This window comes from Aspergillus fumigatus, chromosome 6 (assembly GCF_000002655.1).
Source record: "Aspergillus fumigatus Af293 chromosome 6, whole genome shotgun sequence".
Taxonomy (NCBI): domain Eukaryota; kingdom Fungi; phylum Ascomycota; class Eurotiomycetes; order Eurotiales; family Aspergillaceae; genus Aspergillus; species Aspergillus fumigatus.
The window spans coordinates 3,526,695-3,550,987 of NC_007199.1; the positions used below are offsets into that span (position 1 = coordinate 3,526,695).

General features: G+C 50.9%; 11 protein-coding genes across 11 annotated transcripts; 6 read left to right on the top strand and 5 right to left on the bottom strand.

The window, feature by feature from the left end:
- Positions 1–740: 740 nt before the first annotated feature.
- Positions 741–2,134, top strand: AFUA_6G13800 (putative integral membrane protein Pth11-like; the record flags this gene model as incomplete). Its single annotated transcript, XM_746163.1, has 4 exons — positions 741–929; positions 952–1,017; positions 1,194–1,570; positions 1,624–2,134. 4 exons carry the CDS (start codon positions 741–743, stop codon positions 2,132–2,134), a joined length of 1,143 nt encoding a protein of 380 aa, XP_751256.1.
- A 951-nt stretch (positions 2,135–3,085) lies between these two features.
- On the top strand, positions 3,086–4,370 carry AFUA_6G13810 (BTB/POZ domain-containing protein; the record flags this gene model as incomplete). Its single annotated transcript, XM_746164.2, has 3 exons — positions 3,086–3,209; positions 3,261–3,845; positions 3,898–4,370. The coding sequence occupies 3 exons, from the start codon at positions 3,086–3,088 to the stop codon at positions 4,269–4,271; spliced, it is 1,083 nt and encodes a 360-aa protein (XP_751257.1). The 3' UTR covers positions 4,272–4,370.
- A 125-nt stretch (positions 4,371–4,495) lies between these two features.
- On the bottom strand, positions 4,496–5,342 carry AFUA_6G13820 (uncharacterized protein; the record flags this gene model as incomplete). The annotated part of the gene is made up of 2 exons (XM_746165.1): positions 4,496–5,084; positions 5,137–5,342. The coding sequence occupies 2 exons, from the start codon at positions 5,340–5,342 to the stop codon at positions 4,496–4,498; spliced, it is 795 nt and encodes a 264-aa protein (XP_751258.1).
- Positions 5,343–6,197: 855 nt separating this feature from the next.
- On the bottom strand, positions 6,198–8,129 carry AFUA_6G13830 (SDR family oxidoreductase). The gene is made up of 5 exons (XM_746166.2): positions 7,443–8,129; positions 7,335–7,393; positions 6,896–7,270; positions 6,646–6,843; positions 6,198–6,593 (listed from the first exon to the last, which is right to left on the bottom strand). The coding sequence occupies exons 1-5, from the start codon at positions 7,516–7,518 to the stop codon at positions 6,510–6,512; spliced, it is 792 nt and encodes a 263-aa protein (XP_751259.1). The 5' UTR covers positions 7,519–8,129; the 3' UTR covers positions 6,198–6,509.
- Positions 8,130–8,237: 108 nt separating this feature from the next.
- AFUA_6G13840 (uncharacterized protein) lies at positions 8,238–8,758 on the top strand (the record flags this gene model as incomplete). Its single annotated transcript, XM_746167.2, has 3 exons — positions 8,238–8,312; positions 8,393–8,504; positions 8,571–8,758. 3 exons carry the CDS (start codon positions 8,238–8,240, stop codon positions 8,756–8,758), a joined length of 375 nt encoding a protein of 124 aa, XP_751260.2.
- A 167-nt stretch (positions 8,759–8,925) lies between these two features.
- On the bottom strand, positions 8,926–13,464 carry AFUA_6G13850 (putative GTPase activating protein (Evi5); the record flags this gene model as incomplete). The annotated part of the gene is made up of 3 exons (XM_746168.2): positions 10,723–13,464; positions 10,313–10,669; positions 8,926–10,255 (listed from the first exon to the last, which is right to left on the bottom strand). Exons 1-3 carry the CDS (start codon positions 11,739–11,741, stop codon positions 8,926–8,928), a joined length of 2,706 nt encoding a protein of 901 aa, XP_751261.1. The 5' UTR covers positions 11,742–13,464.
- A 129-nt stretch (positions 13,465–13,593) lies between these two features.
- Positions 13,594–14,394, top strand: AFUA_6G13860 (DUF3140 domain-containing protein). The gene is made up of 3 exons (XM_746169.3): positions 13,594–13,750; positions 13,810–13,932; positions 14,012–14,394. Exons 1-3 carry the CDS (start codon positions 13,722–13,724, stop codon positions 14,211–14,213), a joined length of 354 nt encoding a protein of 117 aa, XP_751262.2. The 5' UTR covers positions 13,594–13,721; the 3' UTR covers positions 14,214–14,394.
- Positions 14,395–15,415: 1,021 nt separating this feature from the next.
- On the top strand, positions 15,416–17,364 carry AFUA_6G13880 (putative MFS transporter; the record flags this gene model as incomplete). Its single annotated transcript, XM_746171.2, has 7 exons — positions 15,416–15,439; positions 15,502–15,645; positions 15,697–15,887; positions 15,936–16,089; positions 16,141–16,236; positions 16,285–16,998; positions 17,050–17,364. The coding sequence occupies 7 exons, from the start codon at positions 15,416–15,418 to the stop codon at positions 17,362–17,364; spliced, it is 1,638 nt and encodes a 545-aa protein (XP_751264.2).
- Positions 17,365–17,533: 169 nt separating this feature from the next.
- On the bottom strand, positions 17,534–18,520 carry AFUA_6G13890 (uncharacterized protein; the record flags this gene model as incomplete). The annotated part of the gene is made up of 1 exon (XM_746172.1): positions 17,534–18,520. One exon carries the CDS (start codon positions 18,518–18,520, stop codon positions 17,534–17,536), a length of 987 nt encoding a protein of 328 aa, XP_751265.1.
- Positions 18,521–18,845: 325 nt separating this feature from the next.
- On the top strand, positions 18,846–20,680 carry AFUA_6G13900 (uncharacterized protein). The gene is made up of 4 exons (XM_077805122.1): positions 18,846–19,573; positions 19,621–20,042; positions 20,092–20,261; positions 20,311–20,680. Exons 1-4 carry the CDS (start codon positions 19,186–19,188, stop codon positions 20,624–20,626), a joined length of 1,296 nt encoding a protein of 431 aa, XP_077661253.1. The 5' UTR covers positions 18,846–19,185; the 3' UTR covers positions 20,627–20,680.
- Positions 20,681–21,282: 602 nt separating this feature from the next.
- Positions 21,283–24,231, bottom strand: pyr1 (nicotinic acid-CoA ligase pyr1). The gene is made up of 3 exons (XM_746174.2): positions 23,958–24,231; positions 21,611–23,901; positions 21,283–21,558 (listed from the first exon to the last, which is right to left on the bottom strand). The coding sequence occupies exons 1-2, from the start codon at positions 24,168–24,170 to the stop codon at positions 22,369–22,371; spliced, it is 1,746 nt and encodes a 581-aa protein (XP_751267.1). The 5' UTR covers positions 24,171–24,231; the 3' UTR covers positions 21,283–21,558; positions 21,611–22,368.
- Between the last annotated feature and the right edge of the window lie 62 nt (positions 24,232–24,293).

Here is a 24,293-nt window from a genome sequence, read left to right on the forward strand (position 1 = left end):
TATAAAGTAGCTTGTCAGGAGAAGGAGAGCCGTTTGGCTAGTTGCATGATTAGTAGGTTTAGTGGATGAGATGATGGTTTGACAGTTTGCTGGAGTATTCTACTCTGGAGTAGACAGTTTTACATATTAGAATGGGTCAGTGCAACGTAGCATATGCACTTCACAGCCTATACTGTTAGATATCTGCGCCTTTAGTGGCCCCGTTTAATAGTCCGTTTACTTGTTGAGATGGAAGCGCTGAACAACTGCTGGGCTATGAGTCGCAAGTTCCCTTTCCACTTTCCAGGGGTATTGGGCCAAAAGACCATGATTCCTCCCTACTATTTCCGAGTCGGCCTTCTGTCCTGTACGTTGAGCCGGTTAATCCCTGTCACCGCAGGGATGTATGCGAGACGTTTTTGACGCTAAACGTGCCATGGCACCCTAAAGTGTGCTAAATGCCCCCGGCCCAGTCGGAGGCATCGTTGTGTTGGAACGGCGTGCGCGTTGACAGGAGGAACAGCATGTGGGCTGACTCTTATCCCTGCAAATAAATTATTAGAGTGGAGAGTATACAAGGATGTTAGGTATGAGAAATCATTGATCTGGAATGGACTCACTAGAGGCTGAGATTTCTGGTGATGCCTGTTTTTCCGCCTTGGAGATCTTTTCAGCCTCACGGGAGATGTCATGTCCCTCGCTCATCCATCGCAATTGGGGAATGTGCTCCTCAGTCTCTCGGAAGATTCGTGATTATTGCGATGTCAAGTCCCTTCGGTGAGCCTCCTCCAGATATAGACCTCAAAGAAAACCACACGCCCAGGAACCATGCCACGGTCCTGACAGTGTACATTCTCGCCATCGTTGCGGTTGCTTTACGAATCACCGCCAGGCTAAAGGTGCAGCAAGCCAATGTCCTGGCGGATGACTGGTTGATTTGTATAGCACTTGTACGTCTCTGTCAATGAACAGGTCTTTTCCGGCTTACTGAGCGCAAACAGATCCCAGTCACAGCGAATCTCGTCTGCACCATTGCGGGTATGCAACCATATACTCGCCTCGCGGCAGGTGATCGAAGGTTAACGTAACTCAGGGGGCTACTATGGCCTTGGGAAACATGTCTGGGTGGTCGAAATGGACAATGTGATCGTCGTGATGCAGGTATGGCCAAGCAAACCCGTGCAATTGATGAGACGGATGGACTGATTCAACAGCTTCTGTTAGCATATGTCCTCATCTATGTCGTTGCTATTCCCTTGATCAAGCTCTCTATCATCCTGTTCTACCGCCGCATCTTTGGCATGAACTGGGTGATGTGGATTTGTGTACTCTTGACCGTTGGCTACTGGTTCTCATGCACTGTTGCGTTCCTCGTTTGTTGCCGAACATTATCATATTACTGGACACAGTATCGGGACCCCGGCGGGGGCAAATATATCTTCAACCTCTACCCATTCTACATCGGCAACGCGGCGGCCAACGTCGCAACAGACGGTATAATCCTGATGGTTCCCATCCCTCTGGTCTGGAAACTCCAGATGCGAACGGCACAGAAGGTCCTGGTGTCCAGTATCTTCCTATTGGGAGGATTGTAGGTTGCCCTGTTCTGATGAATGCAATAAGAGGAGGCGCTCACAATGGCAGCGTGTGCGTCGCGAGCATCGTCCGCATCTATTTCATGACCCTCCTCAGCAGATCTCTCGACATTACCTGGATTATGGGCGACGTGTTCATCTGGTCCAGCGTGGAACCGTGTATCGGCATTGTCTGCGCCTGTCTTCCAACCTTACAGCCTCTTCTCAAATCCGCTCTCAAGCATATTCTCGGATCCTCTCTGGTAGCAGGCAAATTTGGCGCGAGTTCGTCTCATGAGGTTGAGCTCCAGCGTAAAGCAAGAATCCAGCGTGTCTCAAGTAGCCGTGATAAACATTGTCTCTTACGCTCCCTTGACGACAGCCAGCACAGAAACAATGATGAACGTTTGATTCTCCGGCCTAAAGAGGACAAAGCAATCTTGACGACAAATTCAGAGCCTGCCGAAGACACCCAATTCGCGGGGGACGAATGTAGCGACGGTCAAAGAATTGAAAACGATTTCATGTCGATCCGAGTTCATCGGGAATTTCGGCGGCAAGAAGAGTATACTGGCCGGTGAGCAAGACTTTAGACCCAAAGCAATGATGTTGCCTCTGCGATATAAAAATTCCACTACCTCTACCTTCATATCAGATCCTACAACAACGTCAGTATTAGAGTCAAGAATTAAACATGGACAAAATGGTCTCTCTTTTCGTCCACCTGCGGAAATTCTCGGCGTCATCCTCAAATCTAACTTTACCTCCATTTCCAACTAAGGCACAATTGCACTCTACGCCGTTCTTGAGCGCTTTCTATTGCGGAGTGCTGTGCCGCATCGGCCTGAGAAGGAAAGATCACAGAGAGGGGCTTTTCTGTCAAGGATCAGGAGAAGTGTCGGCTAAATAACGCTGGAGGATTGGATATGGGAGGAGGGAGTACTTCGCTGCAGGTTCGAGACGCAAGCCTTCAAGGCTTAGGCGGGCGGATACGTCAGCTGGGTTTGTAGAGAACATTTTTTGACCTTTGATAGAGAATTCGAAGAGAGTTAGTAGTACGGTGAGATCCTGGTGGTGGTTCTGGGACGATTCAGATCAGTGTCAATGGAAGGTTGATGAAATGGTAAAGGTATGATCTTCGCGTGGTATGGGTCAGGTGTTGTGGCAGTTAGCGGAAGATTAACACAACACTGATGAGACAGGTTGCAGGTCTACTAGTGAGAGCAACCTAAGCCATACTCGTCCCATTTCCATCAAGTGATGAATATAAAAAGGACCTCTAGCAGATGAGGTAAAAGCAAATTGGATATGACACAAACAGTCAATTAGAGGTTGCTCCCAGGTACCATCCTCAGTGTTTATACTTACTACACAACTGCAGACCGCTAGACATGCATCCTCCGAGGTCGCCTTCATACTTCAAGCTACTACCGAAAGCATTGATCTTCTATCCTATCCTTGCCTCCCAGCTTTAAAGATCTTTCCCTTTCTCGACAGTGCCTAGAGGCAGATCTCAAAGCGCTCGCATCACCATGGAGGAGGAAAATCATATTATCGACCCAGACGGCGAAGTGATAATCATCGTGCATAATCCCAATGCACGTTTCGCTGTCTGGCATGATGAGAATGCTCCAGCTGGAGAGTCTGCCGAGCCCCGTGAGTCACCAAGTATCCCTTACTCGTCAGATATTGACTAAAAGTCTGCAGAAAAGTTAGACGGAATAGCTTATGAGCCCATGTTCCCGTCTGATAGCCACTCTGATGCTTCGAATGACGAGCCAGTCAATGGTTCTGTCGGAAAGTTGGCCAGGATACCGTCTGAAGCCGACGTCCGTATTCAAGTGTCGGCGAAGCACTTGATGCTGGCCTCTCCCGTGTTCAAGAAAGCTCTGACTGGCAAATGGAAGGAAGGTTCAACTTTTGTTGGTACCGGATCAGTCGTGATTACCACTGAGGGCTGGGATGTTGAGGCCTTCTTGATTCTCCTTCGAATTCTTCTTTGCCAGCATCACAAACTCCCAAAGAGGGTGAGCCTCGAGCTCGCTGCTAAGATCGCTGTTCTTGCAGACTACTATCAGTGCAACGATCTCGTCGGGTTCATCCGCGATGCGTGGATTACCTGTCTGCGGGAAGAACTTCCAGTTACCTACTCACGGAACTTGATCTTGTGGCTGTGGATTTCTTGGTACTTCAATATGCCCCTGAAGTTCAAGAAAGCGACCTCGGTTGCCATGTCGCAGAGCAAGGATAAGATCGATGCACTGGAGCTGCCGATTCCAGCGCGCATCATTTGTAAGTCTGTACCAATCCTCTCAGTAAGAGAGATTGCTGACCACGAATCTAGATGAGATGAACCAGAAAAGACAACAGGCTATATGCAGGATTATTCTTCAACTTCAGCAAGAACGTGATGCGTTCATGACAGGAACTAAAGGTTGCAACTTCGAGTGTCGGTCCATCATGCTTGGTTCTCTCACGGGGCAAATGTACAAAAAGGGCCTTCTTGAGTCAGAGGTCAAGTTCTATTACAAGGGTTGCAATGTCCAAGACTTGACCAAATCTGTCCAGTCATTTGTTGCCCCCAAGTGGAGGCCTGCAGCTTTCAACGGCCCAGGGGGATACGCCATTCACCAATGCCCCCACAGTTCTTTTTCTCTACCGAGTGGCTCAGGCAATACAGTGGAAGGGCTCAAACTGAAACAGTTTCTTGTCAATTGATTTCTGGTAATCATCTGTTCATACACTCCTAGGTATGGTTCGAATTCGAAGTCAATACACACGTATAAGTAGACCCATCATCATAGGTGGCGTTGATACAAAACAATAAAAGCAAATCCTGAACAAGAACGGCTGTACCCAACTCAAACCTGCGTCTGTTCCAATGACGCAGCCCATAGTGCAATCTCCTGGCGAACAGCGTCATTGACGAGCTTAACGCCGAGTCAACACACACATGCACTTACACATCTCCTCATCTGCTTGCGAACCAGCTCAGCGTTCAAGAAATCAATCGTAACCTCCACAACCAATCCCATCAGCTTTATCTCATCGACCTTGATATCCCCTAGACCATCATAGATACTGAACCTGTACAGGCGACCGGCATCATCCAACTCCGTATGCGCCTGGAGGAACATATTGGCCTCATTTTCAGGATCATGAACATTAAGCTGCCACAGCATACGCCTGAGCCCCATCTCCTCATGCATACCCTTGCCCTTGATGGAAGCAGTGCCGGCACCAATCGACACAATGCAGCCTAGCTGACTTTCCAGTAACTTCGGCCATACACTGTTTGCCTCCCCCCACACCTGGCGCACCGGGTTGACAATGTTTCGACTGCTATCGCAATACTTCTTTCCGTCAGGACCGATGATGACAAATTCGTCGTAGCCAGCAAGGGACGCTAGACAAGCTTGTCCTGCTTGGACTATTGTCGCAGTCATTGATAGCTCAGACGGACAGCGCTTGCTTTCGTAAGAGGTTAGGGGGAAGGCCTTCTGGGTCCTCCAATCGGTGAGGTAGATAACACTGATATGGGTCAGACAGGTCACGCAATCCTAGGTGTGATATCAGGACATACACTCTGCACGAGGGCTCTGACTCTCTGAACAGCGCATTCTCCTCATATCCAGATTGTGCGAGGATGCTTCTGAGCTCAGAGGCACATCTCTGGGTGTCGAACTTGGCATGGTGCAATTGCAGCGATCTCTGCTTGAAAGAGCACTCCATCAAATGCTCATATGCATTTATACATTGCTCCACGTCCATTTTGAGACGACCAAGCATGATAGCGATTAACCTAGCACTCTTATTATGATGGTCACAAGAGCCTTAGAGGCGTACATACCCTCCTGATCCAACCCCACCGATGAAATCAAAGACTTCGCACGGCCTTGGTGGCTGACGTGGATCGATACCTTCCATCAAAGATTTGAGAATATAGAGAGAGGATATACCGCGGATGCCTCCGCTGTCCAGGGATAAGATATTCAGGTGGTCCCTTCCCTGATGCATTGTGTAAAGATTGTTGATATCTAACTTGACTTCCAGAATGATATTCGAGTACCAGCAGTTCTGACATCTTTATATATTGTTCTACATGCTTGTGTGTCTGGAATAGAGGGATTGCTATTTTAACAGACGTCTCAAGCGCCGATCTACATTGAGCATTCTTAGCCAGTCATTTAGTTCAGCAAAGATGGATTGTTTTACGAAACGCCTGGGAAACGTCAGCGCTTGATCTAAGCCTATCAAATCTATTGAAGTAAGGCTGGATGCTGGCCATGGTGACCAGCTAAACGCCGTGATAACAGCGCTTAATGGAGTGCAGAATGTTTCAACTGAGCTGGCGGTTATATTCCCCGTGCTCAGCCCCAGGCAGGAATGTTGCTAAATCTGTCTTCGTGTTGGTACATGGTGTATTATTGAGGTTGTCGTCTTTGTATATCCATGTGAGATCTGCACATCTTGAACGACGAGATTCTCCGCGCCTACAGACACAAATCATTATTGGTCTATACGCTCACTCTTCTACTAGTAATTCTTTCCGGATTTCTTTGGGCTTTGATTGCTCAAATATCCGGTCTAGTTCCTGTAGAGACAGCGTCTATCAGATAAAATCATGAACGACATCTGGGCTGCTAACAAGAGGCCGATTTGATCCTCTTCATGACAGCGCTACAAGATCAGGACTATACAGCTGTCATTGGCTCTCGCTTGAAGGTCATACTCTTGGTCATTACTTATACTGTAGAAAAATAATTCATGTTGTAGCCCACTCTACATCATTTGACAAGGTCCTCCGCTCTATCAGTTGCTTCATGGACTGGTCAACAGATGAGATGTGGCACTGTTGGTCCTCATTATTATGACGCAGCTTGACGCTGGGATGCTCAACGACCAATCACTGAGGATTGAAAACAATCAATCTGTCATACATCAGGGACACACACATCATGGAAGAGTATATCCCCCATCAATCACAATATTAGCCCCCGTCATGTAACTCGACGCATCGGAGGCACAAAACACATACGCCTGCGAACAAATCAGCACTGCTGTCTGGACTTCACAGGAAAGGAAAACTCACCCCTTTCAACTCGTATGCATCCGCAAAACGCTGCGCAGGGACCATGCTATACCACCTCTCCCTCCACTCCTTGGGATGGATATCCAGGATATCAGTTTCGATGAAACCAGGGGAGATGCAATTCACCCGGCAGAAATCCACCCACTCGACAGACAGGCATTTGGCCAGCTGCACCACTCCCGCTTTCGAGGCATTATACTGCTACCGTCAGCAATCTCGCTGCAGTTGCTGAGCAAGAGAAACCGCATACTGCCGCTTGCTTCTGCGGAACATTCACCAGCGTCGCGCTCACAGACGCCGTGAAGATGACGTTGCCGCGTCCCTGGGCTTTGAAGATCTGCGCTGCAGCCTGTGCGGTGTAGAATGCGCCGTCCAGGTTCACCTGCATGACCTCCTTCCATTGCTCGGCAGTGTAGTCCTCCGCCGCGACGTTCGAGGTGATCCCCGAGTTGACGACGATGATGTCGAGTCCTCCAAAGTCGGAGGCAATCTGCTGGATGGTCCTCTCGATCTCAGCCTTGTTGCTGACGTTCGCTTGGTAAGCTGCGGCCCTGACGTTGTTCGCCGAGGCGATTTCGGCGGCGGTCGTGTCGGCCGTTTTGGACGAGTTGTAGATCAACGCGACCTGATCGTGAGCTTTTTTTTTATTCTTTCGCTATCATACAGGGAGCGATGAGGCCGAGACATACATTGGCACCTGCTTCGGCCAGAGCACGGGAAACTTCCAGCCCGATGCCACGAGCGCCGCCTGTCCGATCAGCGTTATCGATATCGCCATGCGGATATTGGCAACTTACCCGTTATAGCGGCCACTTTGCCCGTGAGGTCAAAGGCCTTGAGGACATGCTTGTTCTCTGGTTTCGCGAGGACCATTTTGAATCTGTTTGGTCTGAAGAGATGCAGATTGCACAACGAATGTACCTCCCTGTGACCAAGATGTCAACCCCGCATCGGAGGCCCTCCGACGGTCAACCAGGAAAGGATCAGCTCTTCTCAACAGGGGTGGGAACTCCAGCGGCTACAGTCCTAGATACAGGTGATTTGCTACGTACCGATAGAATGATAGAATGAGAGGTTGAGAGAATGAGAGAAACCTCTGCACACATCAGCCTGAACTCAGGCGTCAATGGCCTTAGAATATGCACGATGTCTTCCATATTCTAAATAGAAAGTCATTCGAGCACTCAACCGGACAAGAAGAATGTATCCCGTCAGGCTCTCCGTTGTAGACACCGTCCCCGGCTCGCAAGACGGGACAACACCAGGCCTAGAACAGAGTGTCTGGAGGTAGGTCCAGAAGGGAGTGCAATAGCACAGTGGTCTATATAGGTCTGAGAAAGGGCTTATACAGAGGATCACCACTAGATGATCGAGTCTAGGATCAGCAGCCTAGCGTATACTTATGCCTACACCCAAATAGTCGACTTCACCACGAGATCAACATTCTGAGCCGAGGAACTCGGTCTTGGCATCATCATCATCATCATCATCACCACCACTCCATCAACTGAACACCATCTTAAGATTCCATCCTTCGCATCATCATCATCATCACATCAATCAACTCAAAAGGAAGAAACAGCACAGCCAAAATGTCCCTCTCGACCACCTCCACCCCGCTTAATGCCACCTCCATCGGCTGGCTCCTCATCTCCATCGGCCATACGGTAAGACTCCCCATCTGCATCTGTATTCTGCATCTGTAGAGTCCATACATCCATCCCTCCGTATTTACTGAATGCCGCAGATCTCCGCACGGGACTGGCAATCCCTCCCTCAATTCAGCAAATTGCCTACTCTGGCCTACACCTGCGCCAAGGCAGGCTGGTACCAGGGTAGTGCCTTTTTCCTCATGACTGGTTTGTTCTATCCTCTTATCATCCTCTATCATCCCGGGAGACACCCGAACTGAGGCTAGGCTGCAGCAATGATCAATTACAACTGGGCGCAGAATCCGGCGCTGCTGGCGGAGCCGATCAACAAGGGGATTGCGGCGTTGATGACGGCGATTGTCTGGGTGAGTGCTGCGTGGTATCTGAAGAAGGGAGTCAAGACCAATGGAGTGGCTGTTGCGGCTATGGGGGCGTTGCAGGCTTGGGCTGCTTTTCGGTAGTAGGTACCTACACTTACCCTGGTGACTGTTCGGTATGATTGGACAGTGGATTTATATATATATATATATCTATTTGGACAATCTGCGAGGTATATACAAGGTATCATATACTTGAAAAAAGAAAAAAGAAACAAGAAAAAAAAATCGCCTACCCAACATGCCAGAATTCACCTGGCTTCTGTGTACGAATCGTTGGACGACACGGCTCGACGCCCCCAGCCACTGAAGAATCCTCCTCCTCCGCTATGGACCGGCTCAGTAGCGGATTTGGCGAGATTCGTCGACGACCGGCCGGTGGAAGAATTGCGCGAATCGCTTCGGGCCAACGATGCTTGTCCCCCGATCATCTTCCTCAAGGAGTCCAGCTTCGCCTTGACTTCTTCCAGTTCCTGTTTGGCCACCGCCTCTGCCGTCTTGGCGTTCACCAGTTCCAGCAGCAGCGTCTCCTCCGCGGCGGGTTTGTGGTTCTCCGTCGACAGCACCGACTGCAGTCCGAGACTGCTCGACCTCTTGTTGAACGTCGTGCTCTTCTGCGAATTTGATCGCCCCAGCTTGAGCTCGCGGAGCCCGCTGGGCGACCGGGTCTCTCCCGCGTCACTGGTCGGCGAGCCAAACGCCTCGGGCGGCGAGTCGGGGGTCGCCGTCTTAATGGTCCGTAGCTCCCGGATGGTTCTCTCCAGGCGCTGACGATCTCGATAGCCATCCTGGATGCGACTGCGAGCCTCGCGCAACTGCTCTCGCAGCGACGAGTTCTCTTGTTCATGTTCGTCAATGCGACGCGTCAGATCGAGACACCGGCCCGCTTCGATCTCGTGCATCTCTTTCCACCGGTTGAGATCCTCCCGGAGTTGCTGCTTCGTCTGGGGAATCGAGACGCGCTTGGCGCTGCCCGAGGCCACGAATCGCTCTTCCGCTTTGCGAATCAGCTCAGCCGGCGGATCGTCGGCCTCAATCTCCTTGATGTACTTCAGCATGGACTGTGCCAGTTGCTGGTCCTCCTCCCGTTCCTCGCGCTCCTGCTGAAGCTCCCGTGTAAGATCCGCATGCTGCCGCTGGAGATCGCTGAGCGCCATCAGCAGATCCTCGATCTGGGAGTGCAGATCACGGTCTTTGTTGTGCGACATGGCCGACTTGGCCCGTGGCTTGGGCGGTTCTGCCGAGAGCTCCGTCGGAGCCGTACTCGCGTCGGATGTTGATTCTATCGAATTGAGCGTGGAGGTCATGCTCTGTTTGGATGCAGACCGGCGGACACTGGCGCGAGTAGACATACTGCCATTGTTGGGGTTGAGATTGAAGGACTTCGCCTGCGAGCCGGATCCCGCCCAGAACCGGCCCAGGAATCTCGACGCCGCCGCCTGCATCTGAGGGAAAGTGATGCCGGTTGGCACCCCTTGCGACTGATTGTAGCTGGCTTCCAAGGCCTGCAAACTTTCCTTCGTGACCAGCGACGTCAGCGAGACAAAGTCATTGACAAAGTCGTCGGCATGGCAAGCGTATCTGTTGAACATCAGTCAGGTCGCGCGCAGGAAATGTTGAAGCTCGAGCAAGACTCACGTATCCCACAGGCTCCTCGAGAGCAAGAATTGCATCACGTCTTCAAACTCAGTATAGGCCATGATCTTCTTCTCGTTCCTCTGCATCAGCGACAGGGCGACCCGCATCAAGGTCTCACACGCCCCTTCCAAGAAAATGACATCGTAAATACGGAGAAGCATGGGAAGAGGACAGGAGACGGCGAAAAAGGATAGGAACCATTGAGACACATAGATCGGCTCCACATTGAGGGATTCCAGGTGAGCGAACAAAGAGGGACGGTGGCGGGCCAGGAGGTTTTGGAACTGATAGACGCGCAAATGGAGACCGGATAGATCGGGTTGGTAGCATGTCCGCAGATCATAATGATCCATCAACCTGTTGCAATCAGCTCGGGCCTCGAAAAGAACAGTCTGTGAGTGGAAACCCACCGTACTAATACACAGAACGCTTCCGCATCGGTCATGTGCATCAGCAAGGGTCCAACGACAAATCCCAGCCCCTGACAGTAGCCGATCTTAGTGTCGTAAAGACTGAAGCACTTTAAGACTTTAGCCAGCATCTGCTGCCCCTCGCCGTGGGGGTCCCGGAACATCTCCACGTTAGGAAAACTGCGACCAATGTCTTTCCCGATCAAACCTTCGTACGGACTGGATTCGCCGCACAGTCTCTCGTATTCGACTAGTAATGAAGAATCTCGAGCCCCAGCCAAGCTAGGCCACACGACGCCTCGAAGCGGCGGGGGGATACCCCCGCGGATTTTGTTGGACGTCAAAGTCGGCAATCGCTGGGCCGTCTGAGGATAATCCGCGACCAAGGCAGCCCAGAACTCGAGCTCAGTCATGGGAGGAGGAGGCAGCTGAGAGTATCGCAGAGACGATCGAGGGTCCTCGTTAATCAACCGCTTGATTTGGTGCAGCGACTGCGCTCGCGACGCCCTTGTCTGCAGTCGGTGCCGGCTCACAGACTTGGGATTCGTCGCTAGAGCATTGTTCTCCTGCTCCAACCGAGCCAAAAGAAGAGCAGTCGATTCATCCGATCCCTCACCACGGGGCTCTTGCTCTTCCGTTTTATCCAATTCGTCCCAGTTAACTGCCTCGCCTCGCTCATATTCTTCGCTGCTACGGGACCGAACAGATTGAGCGGCCGAAGTATAATCCGTTTTCACCCAGCCCAGGGTCGGCGTTGTCTCCCTTTCCACATTACCTTCATCATAGATCTCCTCCCCCCCGGGCAAAGTCGACTCGACGGGTGTCGGAGGAATATTAAGCGTCCTCCAATCGGGCTGCGAATGCTCGGAGTTGGACTGTACGTCGGATAAAGGGACCGTCACCATCGAATCAGTATGGTTCGGATGCGTTGGCTCATTGTTATCATCGGGAATGGTGTCTGCGGGATGCGCGCGCGACGCGATCGGATCGGAGCTCTCCATTGTTGCTGTGCTGTTCATTCTGATTCGTTCGATCGTGGATGTTCCACCGTAGATCAATCACAGTTCGTCGACAATTATTCAGTTAAAATGGCCCCAATTGCAGATGGTAGCCAGTATCTATGTGAAAATTGAGTACCCGCAGAGGCTTGATCCAGAATCAAAGGAGCGATAAGGAGAAATGAGCCGAACGAGAGGTCGAAAGACTACCAATAACGGCAGCATCGCTTCTAAAAACGAGAGCAGAAAGAACGTGGTGAACACTGACTCCGTGTCACCTTAGACTAACTGAGAGAGAGAGAAAAAAATAGCAGTACCACAGGAGTCGGCGGAAGTGGGAGAAGTAGCGGTGGTGTTTCAAGGCTCCTCCCTAAGCTAATGTCACGACACTACGAGAGTCTATGGACTCCTAGTCTAGACGGTGGATCCTCAAGGTGTGAGAATAAATGATTCAGACCGGTTTAGTGGACAGCGCTGCTTGGCTAGCAGCAATGCTAGGACGACCTTGGACTCAGAAGTGGGATATGACAGGATGAATCGATAAAATAGGGGCAGCCCCAGCCCACTTTGGCGTGTTCGAGAAACGGGAAAACCACGAATCATCCGTCTTGTTCGGTTCAAGGCCTCGGCCATGTCGATCCCTAGTCAATAATCATTCTGGATGATTTTTGCTGGTGTCAATATCAATTGCGAGGATTGTCTTGGCTTCGTGAGTGGAAGAATCCAAGTATGGCTGTCTGCTGTTGTCCCTGAAATTGGAGTAAAGACTGATCTGCAAGGGTCAGGCCCATTAGACCAGTCATTTCTCCGCGCGGGGGGTTTTTGACCCAAAGATTGACTGACTTTGGTGCCCCTGAATGGAGATGAATTCAGGACTGAGTTGACAGAAATAAGGATCAGGATTAGGTATCGGCCCCATACGGGTGATCAATCCGATATCCAGCGGTCGGAATGATGCCCGCAACATTGTCCATGCGCTCTGGAGGGCGCACGGTCGAATTGGGATAGACGATGGTCCTTCTAGTTTTCTGTTTCTGATGATTTCGAGATCTTGAAGGTGGACTGGGATTAGATAATTGTCAAGGCTCTCAGGCCAACAAGTACTGCCCTAGGCATAACTTGCTATCCATGAGTTTGGCTCAGGCCTCAAGGTGTCAAAGTCCCGACCTTCATCCATATCCCTGCTGGTGTATTTGCTACTCTAAAGCTACTTCCTAACACTATTGATTGCTGATACTAGCTACCCTGCCTTCTTTGGCTGTTCTCCACAATAGAAACTCATTGAGTCACGCGGCGGGTGGCAGGGGAGTTGAATAATGGACACACAACACTCTCAAATTACATGCTTGAGTCTTAGCCCAAGAGCTTGATAATCATTGAGCAGTATATGGGAACGTATATTTGATCTCACCATGTCGAGATGACAGCGGCGACAACGAGGCCGGAGCAGAACAACCGGACTGGATGACATGCCTAACTTCTGCAATCTACGGAGTAGTAGTCCCTAATGAATCTGTTTTTTTACAGAACGGGAAAATGGTTGAAGAGGAGATCGACTCGCAGAAGAATCCTACGCGGTTTAAGGAATTTATGACTCTACTCCTTGCGGTATAGGAATTGATTTTGTCAATTTAGGTACCCCGTCTAAATGGCCATACGCAGACTTGAGGAGCGGAGGAACATTTTCAGTTCGCAATTGTTCGAAAGTATTAATACAAAAATCGAATTGCTCTTGGATAAAAAGGCAGGATGAGCTCAAGACCAACAAGTATCACCAAGCCTAAGCGTTCAATATTATTATCTTGATCATCTTAAGCCATGGCAGATTATGTATACCGATCGATCAGATATGCCAAACAATTGAGATATATTTCGATTGCCAGGAATCCATGACGTCAACCAAGCAGCTCTCCATCAGTACCACATGTATATATCTATGACAAGACTGGTCAATTCAACAATTGCTCTCACTATCAGCAATTAAAGCAAAATCTAGCCAAAATGGTAAAGGATAAATCCACCGTCATCGAGTACGTCCGCCTCCCTCCCCTTTACCAAATTACCAATCCCATATAACAGCTGCTCCAAGAGAATTCAACGACCTGGTCAACATGACCCCCGCCGAACTCCGCGCCTGGCTCGCGGAAGAACAATCCCAGTCCTCAGGCTGGACGGGCGCGTCCGCGTCCGGCGAGACGGTCGGCCACGAGAGGTAGTTAATCCGCCGTCCGCCTGATTTGTTACCTATTTGGACAGTACCTGAAGAGAAACTGACTTGATGACCGAAAAAGCGGGCGCAGAATCGTGGATATCCTCGAGCACAACCCCTCCAAGGACCCGTCTGGGTACTCGGACGAGGATCTAGAGCATATGCGGAGGGTGGTCTCGTACTGTAAGCGGCACCTGGCGCAGGAGGAGCACGCGAAGCGGGATACCGGGAGTAGGAGTTACAGGTCGTTGAAGAATTGGGGCCATGATGCGCTGAAGGAGTGAGTCAAGTCAAGTGATGCTTTGATGGCCTTGTCCGGTATGTGTTGGTCATTGGAGGCTTGGGGTGAGTTCCAAAACTGTGCCGTTTGACTTGTATGACCTCTTCGGTTATATTGCCCCGTCTTAATTGGATGAATTGAGTATACTGCTGGTTATTTGGTGATAGCTACCTTGACGGCCGGCCTGTCATTACTATTGGAAATAGGCTCCATGCCGCTAGATATGCAGATTGGTAATGCTCAGGTAAGGCTGGCATGGCTATTCGCAGAGAACAATGACGTCCTGGTCCGAAACCGGACCAAGTTGGATATACTACAAATAACGTCCATTCTAGGATTCTTACGGGGGAGACCCTGGCTCTGTGGTGGCTATGACATCCTCAACTACCTCGAATCACCATGCTTTATCGGTTCGAGACAATTCAGAATGAAACGTCAAGGACATCTTCTACTACCTAAGCTAGGATCCCTCGGCAGTTCCATCTGCCGATGGGCATACACCCCAAATATTCCCCAAAACTTAAACCTCCCCAGAGCCATTCCTCAGGCCCATCGGATATATAACTCGGCTGATGAACCAATCCTGCACGAACTAGCCAGTACGTAGCTTATCTTCCCAATCTTTCAGAGAAGTGGCACAATGGGCAGTTAAACTCGTTTGGGAAGGAATCGGCTGTGCTTGCCTCTGGGTTAGGGCTCTAGGCTGGTGACTCCGGTTCGAGCTCGGGCATCGACTTGCCAGGATGCACGAGAGCGGGCGATATCCGTGGTCCGCCGTTTGGGGTAAAGAGAAGATGTCATTGCCAGTGCTGTGGTTTAGGCGTAGCAGGAGAAGAGAAGTGGATGAGCGGGGAAGTGGAGTGCCCGATGGGGAAATCCGGGGTAGCTCCCCCCCTGCGTCCTGCTTTTTCCCGGGCAGCGTTTAATTCCCCGCTTGAGCCTGTTCAGGGATAGCAGTCCTCTTTGTGGATTTTGACCCTCGTAAACTTGAACTGGCTGAAACGCCACGTCCATACATATGGTACACCGAGGTCTCGTAAAGTATAAACATCGTCTTGCGGTAGTCTTGACGGCCGGGGGAATTCCGCATTATGGGAGAACTTGTCTCTCGTCCAAGTTAAAAGGAAGATCAGACCCTACAGTGCCAGGCTACTAGTCTAGCACCCGACTACGCACCACTGCGGATGAAGAGTGAGATTGCCCACGATGGAGATGAATCATGATGAGGCTGTAAGTAATCAACCAGCAAGTGGCTCCCGAACAGCAGGCAGCGCTGACATGAAGCCCTACAGACGATCCATCAGATCGAGCAGCAGCTCAATACCAAGATCTATCCCGGAACGGAGATCATGGCTGACGTGGGCTCCGTCCACTTTGTCAAATCCTCCGACCGAGTGCTGGTGCCACAGCCCTCCCAAAGCCCTCATGATCCTTTGGTATATGGCCCCAGCCGCATGAATTTGTAAGATGAACGCTGACGTCCGCAGAATTGGAACAGGTTCTGGAAGATGAGCGCCATCTGCATGTCCACGGCAGTGTCGTTCAGCCAGGGTCTGGGACCATTGGCGCTCGCGCCGATGTTTCCGCAACTGATGAAGTCGTTCGACGCCGATCTGGCGTCCGTGGTCAAATTCACCGGCGTTTGCATTCTCGTTCTTGGTTTCAGTAATTTCTTCTGGTGCGTCCTCGAGATTCTCGATAGTGACATGTGGCTGACGAGTCGAAGGGTCCCCATCCAGGCAGCTTTCGGTCGACGGCCGGTCCTCATCTTTTCCACCCTTATCTGTCTGTTCAGTAATATATGGCGAGCGCTCGCGACGTCGTATGGAAGTTACATGGGAGCATGCATCCTGAACGGTTTCGGGGCTGGGCCTGCCGAGGTAGGAACACTCGCAACGACACAAGGCTTCGTGTGTTAATCAGGATGACAGTCCGCCCAACCTGAGATCATTGCCGACATCATGTTCCTTCACGAGCGAGGAGCATACAACACCTTATACTTCACCGCCTATTTCGGTTCTCTCATGGTAAGCATGATGCTCTCATGGTGTCGAACTCACTGACTTCCGCAACAGGTCGGCCCAGTCATTGCCGGTCCCATGGCAGAACACGTCGGCTGGCGCAGTTTTTTCTGGCTCAACACCGGCGTTCTCGGCATCGTCCTTGTAGCCCTCATCTTCCTGTTCCCCGAAACCAAATGGCACCGCGCCCACCCCTCCGAGGTGCACGATGGTCAGGAACCGGTCGAGACGCCCTCGTCGGCCTCTGAGCCAGAGAAGCCGGCAGAGGTCATCATGCAGCGGGAAAATATTGCATCAGAGAGCGGAGCAGACCAAGACCCCTGGCTGGGGAAGGGTTATCCCTCCAAGCAGCAGTTCATGCTCTGGCAGCCGTCGGACAACTATCTGAAGACCTTGTGGACCTGTTTCTGGATTCCGTGGAAACTGCTCACGTTCCCCATAGTTGAACTTGCTGCGTTCACCGTCTCGTGGTCCGCCAGCTGCATGTTGACCTTGAACCTCACCCAGAGTCAGGCCTTTGCCGCTCCTCCGTACAACTTCAACAGCCAGACCATCGGGTTCTTCAACTTTGCCATTATGGTTGGGGCGATCATAGGCTTGGCGACCAACGGGCCTTTGTCTGACTGGGTTTCGATGAGGGCCACAAAGAAGAACAGAGGTATCCGGGAGCCGGAGATGAGATTGCCAGCTATGATACCCTATGTGATCATCATGATGATCGGCAACTTCGTCGTGGCATTCGGCTACGAAAACAAATGGGATTGGAAGGTCAGTTTCACAGCATTCTGTTGAAAAGCGACTCAAGCTAACGGCCTTTAGATTATTGTGATAATCGGCTACACTTGCGCTGGCATTCAGGTCAGCGCTCTTCCAGCCATTACCAGCACCTACGCTGTCGACAGCTATAAGCCCGTTGCCGGCTTAGTCTTTGTGGCGATCACAGTCAACAAGAACCTGTGGGGTTATGGATTCGCTGAATTCATCACCCCGTGGGTGATCAAAAGTGGTTTCGTTAGGCCCATCATGATGAACATGTCTCTGACCACCTTCTGGTGTCTTTGCGCCATTCCGGTCTATTTTTACGGAAAGCGTTTCCGCAAGTGGACTGCCAAGTCGTCAGTTCACAGTATGTAGTCCCATGTCGCTGATGGAGGGTAGCATTGGATGTTTTCTTTTCTTTCGAATTCTCAATTCAATTGAGTTCCATGCAATGAATACTTTTGACCATGGCCTTCAGCGCGCAGCGGTGGTAGTAGAGGTGTTCGAATTACATGCGAATGTACTCGCGGTACTGTACATAGAATCACATCATTTCGTCGTCGTCAGGGTCGTAGAGATCAAGGTCCAGAGTTGCCTTGGGCTTAGGGGCAGGCGCTGGTGCGGCCATAGTTCCGCTGCTCGCCGCGCCTGCTTGAGCTGCAGCCTCGGCGGCTTCGTTTGCATGTCTTCTCTCCTCTCCCATAGGCTGTGAAGCAGGAACCACTGGCTCTGTAGACCCCAGACCCTCGGCCTCGCGTATCAATCGTTCCACCTCTTGATCGGGATTGAACCCCGGTCGACCTTCAGCAGCGGCCAGCTGTATCTGACCCATCAGACCCATTCGAATACGGTCCTCCATCGGATATGGGATCATGTAAACCTGGCGGGTCATCTTCGCTGACTCATCCAGCCAGGATGTCGCTTCCTTCGTGACGGATGAGACCGGTTCGGCGCCTTCCTCAGCACCAGGGCCGCCATTGACACCCGTCATCGCCATGTCCTGGTCACCGGGTTGTAGACTTCTCCCCCGTCCTTTGGCGGCCTGCGTGGCATTGGCAGCTGCATCCGCGGCGGCTTGGTGGTTGTACTTGCTAATCCGTCGCGCAAAGTCCAGCAGCAATTTGTAATCAATTTCCTTTGTATTTCGTAGACCGCCTGGCTTGGTTTGCACTCGATCGCCGCCAGAGTCCAGATCATCATCATCGGAAACGTCATCTGCATCCGAATCACTTGGCTCGTCGTCGCCGCAGATCCTCCGAATCTCCTTCTCGTAGCCCACAACGTCTCTCACAATGCCCTTGACCTTCTCCTCCAGACTTTCAGCCTCCGCGCGAAGTTTCAGAATTCTGGCGTAGTTCTCCTGGTGCCGGCGAAGCGTCTCAATGGCAGATGTGAGCGAGTCGTCCGCGTCAAGAAGTGCAAGGGCCGCTGCAGGAGCTCCTGAGGCGGTCGGCGAGGTTGTAAGGCTCGTTATGAGGGCATTGAGTTTATCTTCCAGATTCGAAAGAGTCTTTTGAAACTCGACGTTCATTCTGAGTGTATCCTCGGTTCCTACCTGTACGTTCTGTGAGTTGCCTGGGGTTTCAATTGGTCGCACGCGTCGTGGGAGGTATCAACTGCGTCGATGGGGAGTGGAGAGTTCCGTTGAATATCAGGCTAGAAGAAAGGAGTAAATCAGGAGAGCTATCTGCATTGACTGGTTGTCATGCGACGGGAGCTTGAATGGTGACTGATCCAAGGAACGTTGAAGCACAACCTGAACAAGCAACAAATGAATCACGTGATCTTACAGCTCCACATCACGTGTCGGTCATCTAACCATTCGGCCTTTGAGGTGCCAAACGGGTGATTATCTTAAAACCGGCTATCCCGTAATGAGGGGACAAGTCTTTCCCAATTGGATGCACATACTATCAGCCAATAGCTAGTGCAGGCCTTTACAGAGTATTGATATTGATATCGGGGTCACACTGCGGAGACACGGCGAAGCCGCAAATCAAATGCGGAGGAAATCCGATTGAACGAGTCAGGTCGTGCTTATCCTCTAACAATCAACAGGCTTTCTTCCCTGATACTACTCGCTGAATTTTAACATTTATATATACTTCCGACTCTGGTGTTGTTGTTAATCGCAGGAAGAGGGTTCAAAACTCCCCAGATCACCTATAACACGTACATTTCAACACACGATGTTGGATGAAGCATTACATGTATATTGAGAGCATCTGGCCGCCAAATCACCACTTGCACGAAATGACTTCCAGCTCTACTTTGCTTCCCTCTGCCCCGCGAGTTGAGCTGAACCCCCGCGTTGTTCTACAGCCCCCGCTTTCCCGCTGCGGCCATGGCCCGGGACTGATACTTATCCGCCCAAGCCATTTCGCAGAATGTCAGGAGAAGAACAACAGTTTAGATCCAGAGCCATTGCAGAAATGGGCTGAGGAGAGCTACGCGATAGTGCAGATCAGTCTTGATGCGGAATCAAGTGGCGACAAGGATCGTGTACTTGACGCTGTCAAGACAGCGATGGAGGGCCTTGATTCACTCCAGGAGTGTGATAAGAAGGATCAATTTGGTTTGCTAGGTATGCACGGTATGTCTTGAAAGCCGCTTGGATACTAATGGGCCTAGTCTACGGTTCCGAAGCTGATTATGCGCCGGACTTTGCGAAGATTCTGGATGCAATTGTAGCTGCTCGTATAGCAGCGTTGGTATATTTTGGGCGTTGGGAGACCCTCGCTGCGATTCCAGCCTTGGTACATATACCTGGAGCTAGCAATTCCATTCAGGAAACGGAAAGCCGAACTGTGTACACCTATCCTGACGTCTCGTCCGCCGGCTTCATTGTCCCCGGTCATGCGGATTTCAAGTATTCGACAGCAGGAGTAGCCCATACCCGATCATTGAGCTTCTTGAAGAAGCACTTGGACGGGCCTTACTTTAATCTCGAGAAAATCTGGGAGGAGCATACCTATTACGAATTTAGAGACAGATCGGTGGAGAAAACCATGGCGACAATGGTCCAGGAGCCATATGTGAATCATGTTCCGACTGTGAGCGAGCCCCATTCCCGCCGCTCTGGAAGAGACTGACGCTGGAAAGATGACCGGTGGAATTGGCCGTGCGCGGCTCAGCAATTTCTACCTGAACCATTTCATCTTCAATAATCCCGATGACACCGCCCTGGAGCTAATCAGTCGCACGGTTGGTATCGATCGCGTAGTAGACGAGTTTATCTTCTCCCTCACGCATAACAAGGAAATCGACTGGCTGTGAGTTTCATCTGCATCTAGTCAATGAGCGAAGCCTAACGTCTTATAGGATTCCCGGCATCCCACCCACTGGAAAGCCTCTCCGCATACCATTCACATCAGTGGTGAACATCCGCGGGGATCGCCTATACCACGAGCACATAGCATGGGACCAGGCGACGGTCCTTGTGCAGCTGGGCCTAATGCCAGATTATCTCCCGTTCCCTTATGCTCTGCCCGACGGTAGGCTCCCAGGCCCGGGGAAGAGATTCGAGTATCGAGTCCCTGCGGCCGGGGTGAAAACCGCGCAGAAGTTGGAGAACGAACACAAGGTCCCCTCGAATCAGATGTTTGAGTATAAGATCCGCGAGGTTGATGATAATTGATACTATATGCGAGAGTATATTGAATTCAATCTTGTCGAGGCTAGCAAATGCGACGTAAACATAGACAACTGTAGTGTGAGTGGCATGCCATAAGTATTTATACTACTAACTAATACTATTAAGTCTATTAATCTTAATAGTTTAGTAAGGCCTTATCACTATATTTATTACCTACTTCTAATCTATTAAAGAAGCTAGATATAATAATACATTAATAAGATATTACTGATAAAATCTAACTAATTACTGGTACTCTACTAGAATAAAGCCCTGTAAGACATATTGACTCTATTAAGATTAGCTTAGTACTTCCTAATGCTATTGAGTACCTCGTAAATATTAATTCAAGGCCCTTGATTAATTCTAAATAATAGCAGGAGCTAATCGTGTTAGTCTTTAATACCTACTCAAGATCAGTATAGTTCAGGGTAAACGTCTGTAACAAGGGGGTAGATATTATATACTGAGAGCAATACAGGCCTAGTAACCTCTAGTCCTAAGCTACCTCTTAGGCAATAGTATTTTGAACCCTAAATATACTCGGGAGAAATAGGAGCTCTAAGTAACTTAGTAAAGACTACGTAGTTTGTTCTAATTATTAAGGTACATACATTCTTACTAGCAACCTTATATGCCTTTGAAACCCACCTAGTATTCTTATCTGTAACCTGTAGCCTAGTCGCCGACATCTCACTGGCTAGGGACCGATTGCCTTTTCCACTGAACCACAGCGACCTTTCTCCAACCCACGCCGAGCTGCAAGCCCTTTACTGGCAGTATCAGACACCATCCAAAAGACAGGCATCTCTCGCTTCACAATATCCAACCATCATGCGTCGGAATCTTCGAAGTCAGGCATCAAACGGTCAAACCCCGCTTACTCTCTATCCCTACCTACAGCCTGGACCTGTCCTGCCCTCGTCCTTGCGGGAGTGAGTCTTTTCCTCCTTTCATACATCTCTTCTTGAGCTGATCAGTTTATATTACTTGCCAACATGGCTTCGGAGACACTATCTGAGGGTGCCAAACAGATTATTGGAACGATGCGGGAGCTCGTAGAGAAAAAGATTGCCACTTAAGCAGTGAAGGTGGCAGAAGAGGTCTAGAGATACGTGGGCGAAGACATTTCGCGCGAGCTCACCAAGCTGGGAAAGGAGATGAGCAAAGACAGCAAAAAAGTGAGTAGTGATTGTAGATGTTGGAAGTGAGTGAGGACAAATGAAAGTATGTAGCAATAGAGTCTCGAAGTATGTTATAGAGTAATATCATTGGATAGAGGAGGAGGCCCTTTATCTTTTGCCTTGTCCTTAATGCTCTACTTTTCTTCCTATATTACAGTATATATATATAATAGGCTGTCTTAAAAAACTAGAGAATATAACTAGTACTAAGACTGACTAAGCTTAAGCCTCTCTTATACAGTAGTAATTTTAACATAAAATGGCCATAATGTAGTGCAAAAGCCATGCTAACTCTGTCCTTTCATTATTACCTAGACTTACTCTGTACAGGACTTGGTAAGATGCGCACCAGTAAAAGGAGGTAACATACAAGTGTTTGAAGCCATTCAATTCCTTTCATCCCATCTAAGTCAAAACTGACGCAATTTCCCGAGGTTGGGAGCCAACCCTCACTACTGCAAGTGCAGTGAGGGCCAGGAATATCACTCAACAGAGTCATTGACACGTCATGGACTTCTACACGCTTAGCGCTCAACTGCAAACAACCATATTCAGTAATCACTATGCAGGCACAGAGACACCCAAAATAGAGGCAAGCTTCTCCCGTTCGCGATCCAGCTGTGAGAGTCTCGCTCGATGGGGCTTGCCGATGCCCGTCCGGGGGATCTCGTCCACAAAGACGACACCTCCATCCAGAGCTTTATAGCTGGCCAACTGGGTTTGGACTAGATCGGTCAATTGATCCGCCGTCGACTCGGGAGATATGCCGGCACGGACGACGTATGCTCGGGGGACCTCGCTGCTGCCGTCTGGGAGCATGACCCCGATCACAGCTGCGTCCTTGACACCGGGGTCTTTTAGTAGAATCCCTTCGATCTCTGCTGGCGCAACGGAGTACCTTGAATCACACAACCTGTTAGTTGAATGGGATGTCCAGGAATTGAGAGAATCGGGTACTTGCCCTCGCACTTTGATGAGATCCTTTGTCCGCCCGATGATATAGTAATTCCCGTCTCGCGCATACACCATGTCCCCCGTACGGAACCATCCCTGCTCGTCTTTGTCATCGGTCCGCCATTTATACCCCAAGAGGAGCCCCGGCCCCCGAACATATAACTCCCCCGGAGAGTCTGGCGTGCCGGCGACGTCTTCGCCCGTGGCCGGATCAACAAAGCGCAGCTCGTACCCGTGCAGCAGAGTCCCCACGCTGCCGAACTGCAAGGGCACTCGGTAGCGATTCTGGAACACCACTCCCACCTCGGTCATCCCCCACAGGTTTCCTGCGACGGCGTCCGGCGACAGGAGGCGCTGGAATCGCTGGATGGAGAACCCGTCGATGGGGGCTCCCGAAATCCCAACGTAGCGCAGGGAGGCCAGGCTCTCGGCCACCGGCAGGGAGGACTGGCTCAGAATCTGCACCATGGCGGGGACCATATACGTCTCCGAGATGTGGTGCTGGCGGACGGCGTCCAGGAAAGTGGAGATGTCGAAGCGCGGAAGAACGTACAAGGGCTCGCCGTACCGGATGGGGAAGATGTTGGTCCAGAAATCGCCAAAGGAATGGTACATGGGCAGGGCCATCAGGCGGACGACGGGGTACGGCACTCGGTAGTGGACGCTCAGATGGTGGGAGATGATTGTGTGGTGGGTGCTAATCGCGGCCTTGGGAAGCCCGCTGGTGCCGCTGGTTAAGAACATGGCAGCCGGCGTCCTCTTACTCTGTTCACGATCTTCGAAACGAAGCCAGTCGGACTCCCCGTGCTGGAGCAGGCTCTCCAGGCGGATACACGGGCCGGCCGTTTGGTCAACCAGACCTTCCGTCTGCGCCTCCGCCCCCGCCGCCGCCGCACGGTGAGCAAACTGGACTATATTGTCGATCGAGAGCTCATCCACTAAAAGGACTTGACCTGAAAAGCTCTCTCCCTGCGTGCTGCACACCTCCAGAGTCGATAATGCACCCGGAGCAGTGATCACCAGCTGGGGCTCGGCGAGACGCAGCAGATGGGTCAGTTCATGGGCGGGACTGCCCACATCGCAGCCCATATAGACCCCGCCGGCGCCGACGATGGCGAAGAACAGAGCAGAGTGTATGACCTATGTGAATGTCAACGGTATTCCATTCCATCGTCATGGGGTTGCGGCAGGAGTACAGTGTTTTCGAGCTGCACTAGGACGCAATGTCCGGGTTTTAGACCCAGAGCTCTGAGCCCCGCAATGAGTGACCGCACCAGCAGTCGGAATTGTCTGGCGTTGAACGCGCGCGAGGGATTCTGGGCATCCAGATAGATGGGTCTAGTTGGGTCGAACGGGGTAGGACTACTAAAAGCAAAGCTGACCAGATCCGTCTCGCCGTGGGGCTCCATATTGCTAGTAGTCAATGTCTACGGAGTACGTCCCGTGCGATTTACCGACAAATATGCACAAACGGGTCCTGCAGGAGGGTCTTTGCGCTTCTTAAGTAGGAGCTGACATTGCCAGACCGCCAG

Bases quoted from the DNA above. Each gene is read 5' to 3' on its own strand.
- AFUA_6G13830 (XM_746166.2), bottom strand. From the start codon at position 7,518: ATGGTCCTCGCGAAACCAGAGAACAAGCATGTCCTCAAGGCCTTTGAC. The intron at 7,394-7,442 runs GTAAGTTGCCAA...CTGATCGGACAG, and splicing joins CAAAGTGGCCGCTATAACGG to GCGGCGCTCGTGGCATCGGG. The intron at 6,594-6,645 runs GTGAGTTTTCCT...ATTTGTTCGCAG, and splicing joins ATGCATACGAGTTGAAAGGG to GCGTATGTGTTTTGTGCCTC.
- AFUA_6G13860 (XM_746169.3), top strand. From the start codon at position 13,722: ATGGTAAAGGATAAATCCACCGTCATCGA. The intron at 13,751-13,809 runs GTACGTCCGCCT...AGCTGCTCCAAG, and splicing joins GATAAATCCACCGTCATCGA to AGAATTCAACGACCTGGTCA. The intron at 13,933-14,011 runs GTAGTTAATCCG...TGACCGAAAAAG, and splicing joins GAGACGGTCGGCCACGAGAG to CGGGCGCAGAATCGTGGATA.
- AFUA_6G13900 (XM_077805122.1), top strand. From the start codon at position 19,186: ATGAAGCATTACATGTATATTGAGAGCATCTGGCCGCCAAATCACCAC. The intron at 19,574-19,620 runs GTATGCACGGTA...TAATGGGCCTAG, and splicing joins GGATCAATTTGGTTTGCTAG to TCTACGGTTCCGAAGCTGAT. The intron at 20,262-20,310 runs GTGAGTTTCATC...AACGTCTTATAG, and splicing joins AACAAGGAAATCGACTGGCT to GATTCCCGGCATCCCACCCA.
- pyr1 (XM_746174.2), bottom strand. From the start codon at position 24,170: ATGGAGCCCCACGGCGAGACGGATCTGGTCAGCTTTGCTTTTAGTAGT. The intron at 23,902-23,957 runs GTACTCCTGCCG...ACATTCACATAG, and splicing joins TAGTGCAGCTCGAAAACACT to GTCATACACTCTGCTCTGTT.